Below are 7722 nucleotides of genomic sequence, written 5' to 3'. Positions count from 1 at the left end.
CACCGCCGCACCTTGTTGAAGGCGAAGAGCTCCTGCTTGAGCTTCTCGCGCAGCGGGTCGGCGCCCTGCCGCCGGAACCTAAACTTCATCATCTTGCGTCCGGCTGCCGGCGCCGCGCCCGCCGCTGCCGCCGCCGCTGCCGCCTGCAGGATGCGCCGCGCGGCCCCACCGGTCCTGGGGCGCGGGAGGGGCGCCAGGCGGCCCAGGCTGGGGCGCACGGGGAGGGGCCTTCCCGGGGGTGGGCGTCGGGCGCGAATGACACACCGCCCAACCAATGGGCACGTCCGAGCGCCTCCCGCCCCGCCCCTGCGGGCCAGACAATGGGGGAAGACAGGGCCCCAGAGCTCCTCCAAACTCGCAAAGGAACACCCGCCGAGCATGCGCTGCGGCGCAGAGCCTGCCGGGACTTGTAGTCTGCGAGCCAGGACTCCAGCGCGGGCGGCTGAGGGAACGAGCATCGGAGCGGACTACTGCGTGTTTCCGAACTTGGAGGTCGTTTTTTCCCTCCTCCAACGAGCGAGCGACGTGCATATTCAGATAATGAGGCAGCCCTGTCTCGAAAGCCAGGAGAATTCTGACTGGTGCAACTCCCTGGCCCTTCAACCTCAGTTTCCCCATCTATGCCATTGGCCCAGTATTTTACCAGTTTCGTGAAACGCCACTTTGTTCCCCAGTGTGCCAAAACACCTCCCACCGACATGTTTTTTGCCCTGGCTGTGTGTGGTCAGCCCCCAGGAAGGCCCTCCTCAGCCCCCAGCCCCTGGGGAACTCCTACACAGCCTTCCGGACCCGACATAAAAGGCTCTGTGTGGCAGCACAGGGGATTCTCAGGAGTGCCATCAGCCAGAGAGAAGGACAGAGACCCAGCAGAGGGAGAGGCTCTTTCTCAGGAGGTGACAATTTTCGGAAAGGTCCTGAGATTGGATTGGGGCTTTTCCAAGATGGAGGAAGGGCCTCGCCTGTGCAGGGAAGTGTATAAACAAAGCTGTACCCGGCCTCCACACTCCGAGGGACAATCCATTTGTCCCCACCCACCTCTCAGACCTCCTTTTCTCATCTGGACAATGGCCTCCAGGCTGAACCTTTCCTTCCAGGATGAGGATAGGCTGCCCTGGGCTCAGGGCTGGGCAAGTCTGTGGTCCCAAAAGCTTAGGTGGGGCAGGTGGCCCAGGCCCCACCCCAACCAGCTGTGTCAAGGGAGGCGGTCCTGATTTTGTATTCCCAGAGGCAGCTGCCAAGCAACAGGGGCCTGGCTGCCCCTCTCCACCCACGTCAGCCCTGTTCAGCCCTTCCCTGGGATTGGAGCTGGATCTGGAAGAGGGGCAGGTGGGGGAGAAGGATGGTGAGAGGAGGGAAAATGTTAAGAACAACAGAGCTTGAGTGCCTAATGTGTGGCAGGCACTATTCAAAACCCTTTCCTAGTTTCAACTGATTTAATGCTCTCAACAGTTCTGCGAGGGAAACAATATTATCCCAGTTTTACAGATGAGGAAGCTAAGATAGATGGACAAAGGCAAGAGTGTCTTTGACCTGAGTTGTAGGCAGAGTTGGCTGGACTGAGAGGCATCAGACCCCTTGGGCCACTGCCCATCCCACACCCAGCACAGGCAGCTCAGGCAGCTCTGAGGCCTTGGTTCTGGTCCCTGTCCTGCCATCCACTGACTGAATGACAAGGCCTGAGCCCCAGTTGCTTCTTCCACAAAATGATGGCCTCACACAGAGAAGCATTAGGAGTTTGTTAATTCATATCCCAACTTCACCACTTAGAAGCTGTGCAGCCTAGAGCAAGTTACTTAAGCTCTCTGTGCCTCAGTTGCCTCATCTGTAAAAATGTGGATAATACTAGTACCTACTTCAAAGGGTTATTGTGAAAATGAAATTAATTAGTGCTTTTAAAGCCCTTAGACTGTGTCGGGCAAACAGGAAGAGCTATGTGTTAGCTGTTTAATTAGAGTTCTTACTAATCGCTATTTGAGATCTTCTCTTATCACCCTGGGCCAGTACCTGCCTTTCCTCTGTCTCCATTCTTTGAAATGGGACTTAGTCATCAGTCAGTAAGCAACCATGCCATCCCCACCCCACCCCCACCCCACATACACCCACCTCACAATCTAAGGAGTGGGACAGAGCTGTGTGGAGCCCACAACCACCAGGAGTTCACTGTGCTGTGATGCGGCAACGCATGGGGCCTGTGAGAGCCTAGCAGAGGCATCTGACCAGGGCAGGTGTTCTGGAGCAAGGGGGCACAATTTAAGCTGGGCTCTAACAGGTAGAGGGGGCTGGGGAGTAGACAGAGAACCCCTAGCAAGCAGGAGTTCTCAAATTGTTAGAACTCCCCACACACACACTTGTTAACAGGACGGATTCTAGGTCCACCAAATGTGAATGCCTGCACAGTGGGGCCCCAGAATCTGGATTTTAAACCAGGCATATCCCAGGTGACTCTGATGCCCAGCTTGCCCCCCAACTACTCAGGTTGAAGGGCGTTAAATGGGTACAGTAAGGTACAAATGGGTAAACTGAGACCTGGGATGACAGGCCCAGCCCATCCACACAGCCAGGCAGGGTTTAGGAGTGGCTCTGGGGAGGGCATCATCTCCCAGCCTGCAGGGTCTGTCTCTCCCCACCCCTTGAGCTGGGGCAGCCCAGGCCTATGATTACTACTGCCCAAGGCAGCAGGGCCAGGCCGCCAAGCCAAGCCTGCTCATTGCTCAAAGCAGGACACTAAGGCTCAGGGGAGCCCAAGCAAGGGTGTACACACAGGGTCTTCAGTGTTCCCAGGAGCTCCCACACCTATCCTGGGAGATGGAGTCAGACAGGAGGGCGCCTGAGTCAGCAGCACTGGAAGGAAAGCTGGTCCCTCCTTTAGACTCAGGTCAACCTTGGGCCAGGGAGGAACTGCTGCCTTCTCAGCATTTCCTGGGTAGGATGGCCTCTCCTTCTCCCATCCTCCTAGGCCACCCCACTGCCCTAACATAGCTCTGAGGTGGGACCCAGGTCTGGCTTCAAATCCCAAGACATCCCCTTGCTAGCTGGGTGACTTCAGTTAAGCCAGTTGTCCACCGTGGGCTTGTTTCCTCATCTGTAAAATGTAGTGAGGATTAAATGAGATGATTCAAAACAGGGGTTGAGCACAGGGCCCTTCAGGGTCTGTACCTAGTAAGCCAGCTTCTAGGACTCTTGCTGTAGGACATGCAGGCAGCCTCATCATTCTTCAAATGTACCAGATAAGCTTCTGCCTCAGGACCTTTGTACTTGCTGTTCCCTTGCCTGAAACGCTTTGCCCCCAGGTTTTCACTTAGCCAAATCCCTCCCCTCCTTTTGTTCCTGACTTAAATGACACTTGCTCCCAGAAGCCTCCCTGACCTATTTCCCCCATCCTGGATGCCCTCCCCTGCCTGGTTCTCTCTGACTCCCTCTTCTCATCTACCACCTGTTTGACTTCTTTATGTATATTGCTTGTCTCCCCGGCCTGAGAATGAGCTGAGAATGAGCTGTTCATTGCTGTGTCCCGGTGCCTAAAACAGTGCCTGGCACATAGTAGGTACTCAACACAGTTTGAAAAACTATACGTAAATTAATTTTTAAAAAATATCTGGGGCCGGCCGAGTGGCTCAGTTGGTTAAGAGCTCACTCAAGAGTTTGAGCTCTGAGCAACAGCGGTTCGAGTCCAGCCTGAGCTGAGCAGGCCAACAGTAGGCGGAATGGCCAGCTAAAAAAAAAAAAAAAATATCTGAAGCAAATATGACAAAATGTTAATGTGTGCCGGTGGTGAGTGCTTGTGTGGCTTCTCTGTTATTTTAAGTATTTTTCAGTGTGTTTGAAATATTTTATTAATACAAAGAAAATCCCACAAATAATCCATACTGTTTAGAAGACCACAGGAAGTGCTGGTTGATAGGATGTGGCGGGGGGATCAGGTGGGTGAGTAGGGGTGTCCCTGAGCCAGGCTGGCATGCATCGAGGGTGTTCTCAGAGGCAGGCACTCCAGTAAATGCGGTATCTGTGCTTTCTCTCTGAATCCTTGCAACGACACTGAAAGTAGATACATGGACGATCCCACTTTATAGCCAGTAAATGGAAGCTAGGGGTAGAGAAGTGACTTGCCCAAGGTCACCTGTGGAGGGAAGGAGGGGAGAAGTTGAGACAAGGGGGAAAGCCTCCAATGGAGGCAGAGTAGGGGCAGCAAGGGAGTAGAAGGAGAGCCAGGAGAGTGGCTGAGGCAGCTGGGCCCTGGCTCCCAGGAGCTGGCCCAGATCCCCGCTGAGGCCACAACCCTCCTCTGATGCCCAAGCAGCACGAACAGCTTCTTCCTGGTGCCTCCCCAGGGGCCTGGCAGGCCAGAGGATTCCTGGAGTGGAGTCTAGGCTGGAGGCAGGCAGGGCCCGGGATAGAAGGAAATGAGGGAGAAAGCAACTGGGGTGTGAGGACTGAATGGAAGACCACTAGGGAGCCCAAGCCAGGGGGAAGGGGTGAGCCCCTCATCCTGTGTGGTGTGCTAAATGAAGCTGGGTTTAAGGGTGCTCTTTAAGGCCCAGATAGGGGAGGTTGGCAGTGGAGCTGGGGCCCTCAGTGGACAGAGGGTAAACAGTGCAATGGGCCTCAGTGAAAGAAAAGCCAAACAAACATGTATTGGGAGTGTTTGGCAGACCCAGCCTGTTCTCATTTTATAAGGGAGGAAACAGGCTGAGAGAGAAGTGACCTGCCCAAGGTCACATGGAGTATCTCTGGACCTCCAGCCCAGTGCTCCTTCTCTGGGTGCAGATGTCTCACCCGACACTCACCCTGAGCTGGGATCCTGTGCTGTGCTTTCCTCAGCTCGTGCTGGGACAAGGACCTGGGGATTCAGATGCACCTGCCCCCAGCAGGGAGTGTCAGGTTTGAGGCTCCAGGGGCTGAGCAGGTGGGCATTGTCACAGGCCTATTGGAAGGTGGGGTTCTGTGCTTCATTCTCTCTGTGGCTTGAAGTTCTAATCCTGCCTTTGCCACTTCACCTTTCTGGGCCTCAGTTTACTTGTATGCAAAATGGAGGTGAATATTAATTGCTTCCATTTAACAACACTGAACAGTTAGTCTGTGCCAGGCACCATAGTCATTCCTTTAATCCTATGCCCATTTTACAAAGGAAGAGAACAAGATCAGAGAGGTTAAGTAATTTGCCCAAAGTCACACATCTAGTATGGCAGAGTCAGGATTTGAACCCAGGCCCAAAGTGAGGTATTAGAGGGTGCGGTGAAAATTAAACGAGACAATTTGTAAAGGGCCTGACAATTTGTAAATGAGTCCAGGAGAGGGTGGAACTTAGGTCCTAGTTGCCCAGCCTGGAGTGGAAGCACTGGGACCACACAGTACACTCTGTGCTGAGGGAAGCTGGGGTCTGGGAAGCACCAAGGCAGCCCTGAGGAGACTGGGTGGAGAACAGAGAAGGTGGCTTCCAGCAGAAGCCTCCTAAGGCAGAGGGCACTGGCATGTGCAAAGGCTCATAGGCGAGAAGGTCCCGGTGAGTTGTGGCCCCTCTGCCTACCCACTGATCCTGGGGCTCCTGGATGAGCAGGGCAGAGGCAGTGGGGAACCTAAATTCTTGCCTCTGGGGCCTCAGCTCCCCATCCAAACCAAAGGACAGCTGTCCCCTGCACCACTCGTAAGCACCATCCCTCAGATTCTGCTGCCTCCCTGTGGGCACAGGGGAGAACTGCACCAATGAACACCCTGAAACCTAACGAGGACACCAGCCCCACAATGCCCAATAATGGCTCCAGCCCCTCCATTTGGAGCCCCTTAATTTCTAGCCAATGCTGTGGCTTCCTTATTGATGATTGGCTGTCCTTGACACAGCAGCACGAGGGATTCTAGGTCTGACCATGATCTCCTCTGCTCTTCACGAGAAGCCACATGCAAGAATGAACTGTCAAATTTTAAGAATTTTGAGTCAATTGTTAAAACACAGCCATTATTAAAAATTAAATTATATGAAATTTAATATTAAAAACAAAGGTAATATTCAAAACTAAGCACTTCCTACTTTACCATATTTTACTATTGTCTGTGCTTTAATTTTATCTGTTGTATCTGTACGGTGCAAACACTGTATAATGGTATGCTTCTGCGTATCTCTTCACCACTCCAGCTATATTGCATTAATAGCTTGAAATCAGCCATGATGGCAGTATTTACACCATGGAAATTGGCAGACACTACAAATCAGGTTTGATTTACTGTTGGTTTTCTAGACCAGTGCCATCCAATAGAAATATAATGCAAGCCACACATGTGATTTTAATTCTTGAGTAGCCAGATTAAAAACAGTAACAGGTGAAATTAATTTAAGTAGCATATTTTATTTAACTCAGTATGTCCAAAATATTATTTCAACATGTAATCAATATAAAGTAACTAGTGATACAGTTTACATTCTTTTTTCATACTAACTCTTCAAATTCTGGTGTATATTTTAAACATAAAGCACACCTCAATGCAAAATAGCCACATTTCAAGTGCTCAGCAGCCAAATTGTCCAGTGGCTGCTGTATTGGACAGCACAGGTCTAGATTTAAGAAACAGATGGAGAGAGCTGGCCGAGTGGCACATGGTTAAGAGTTGGCTTGGGACGCCAGCTCAGAGCAGCGGGGCCCCGGTTCGGATCCCACATGAGGGCCAGTGATGCTGCGCCCTCTACAGCTAAGATGCTGAACAACAGCTCGACCTAGAGCTGGGCTGCTGTGAGTCGCCGGTGACGGCGTAGGCTGCAGCCCTTGCTGCAGTGGGCTGCCGTGAGCTACTGTGAGCAGCCTGCTACGTGAGCGGCTCTCCAATGGCTGGAGAGCGACTGCCTCACCCGGGAACAGTGTAGTGATGGTGCCAACATGGGCCAGTGAAGCGACGTCCTCCACAACTAGACTGAAGAACAAAAGGACAGCAACTTGTCTGTTCCCCTTCCCAATTCCCCAATAAAATCTTAAAAAACAAAAAACAAAAAAAACAGATGGAGAAAATATTAACGATGCCGATTAAATTTAAAAGTAGTGCTGCGGCTGAGAAATTCCAATGCAATAAACATACGTAGTTTGTTCAACGATGAGAAATCAATGTCGTGTAACAAGAGTTAATGACAATAAATTTACTGGTAAAAGAGCAGTTGGTAGGCTGAACAGTGGTCCTCAAAGATATCAGGTCCTAATCCCTGGAACTTGTAAATTTTTTTACATTTTTTTTTTACCTTGTAGATGTGATTAAAGGTCTTTACATGGGAAGATTATGTTTGGTTATCCAGCTGGGCCCTAAATCCAATCACAGGTGTCCTGAGAGCGAGGCAGAGGGAGATTTGACACACATAGAAGGCCATGTGGCCACAGGTCCAAGAATGTCAACAGCCACCAGGGGCAAGGACTAGATAGAGCCTCCGGAAGGAGCATGGCCCTGCCTACACCATGATTTCAGCCCAGTGATAGCGATTGTGGATTTCTGACCTCTATAACTGTGAGAAAACAAATTTCTGTTGTTTTAAGCCAAGCTTGTGGTAATTTGTTACAGCAGCCACAGGAAAACTAATACAAGTTGATGGGATGCAACTCCATTTGCCATGTCGTGGTTGACTTACCACCACAGGTTAAGCTACAAATACAAGAACTGAGCAAAAAAATCAACAAAAGCATCCTGTGAGAAACTGGCTATACAAAATTTATAATGTATATTTTGTTATTTGCAATTTATGTGCTATGCATC

The 7722-nt window shown here is 51.2% G+C and overlaps 1 protein-coding gene across 7 annotated transcripts in view; it reads right to left on the bottom strand.

Moving 5' to 3' along the window:
* The window catches only part of LLGL1 (LLGL scribble cell polarity complex component 1), an 18082-nt gene extending 17883 nt beyond the window's left edge, over positions 1-199 (bottom strand). For all 7 annotated transcript variants that reach the window (XR_002125555.1, XM_019656701.1, XM_019656700.1 and 4 more), the window contains exon 1: positions 12-199. Coding sequence is in view for 6 of the 7 variants with exons in the window: in XM_019656701.1 (XP_019512246.1) it covers positions 12-92 (81 nt within the window). In the remaining variant the exon portion in view is untranslated. The remainder of the gene's footprint in view (positions 1-11) is intronic.
* Between the last annotated feature and the right edge of the window lie 7523 nt (positions 200-7722).

This window comes from Hipposideros armiger, unplaced genomic scaffold (genome assembly GCF_001890085.2).
Source record: "Hipposideros armiger isolate ML-2016 unplaced genomic scaffold, ASM189008v1 scaffold_264, whole genome shotgun sequence".
Classification (NCBI taxonomy): domain Eukaryota; kingdom Metazoa; phylum Chordata; class Mammalia; order Chiroptera; family Hipposideridae; genus Hipposideros; species Hipposideros armiger.
Note: the sequence above shows the minus strand (reverse complement) of the source record. Positions and strands in the feature narration are given on the sequence as shown.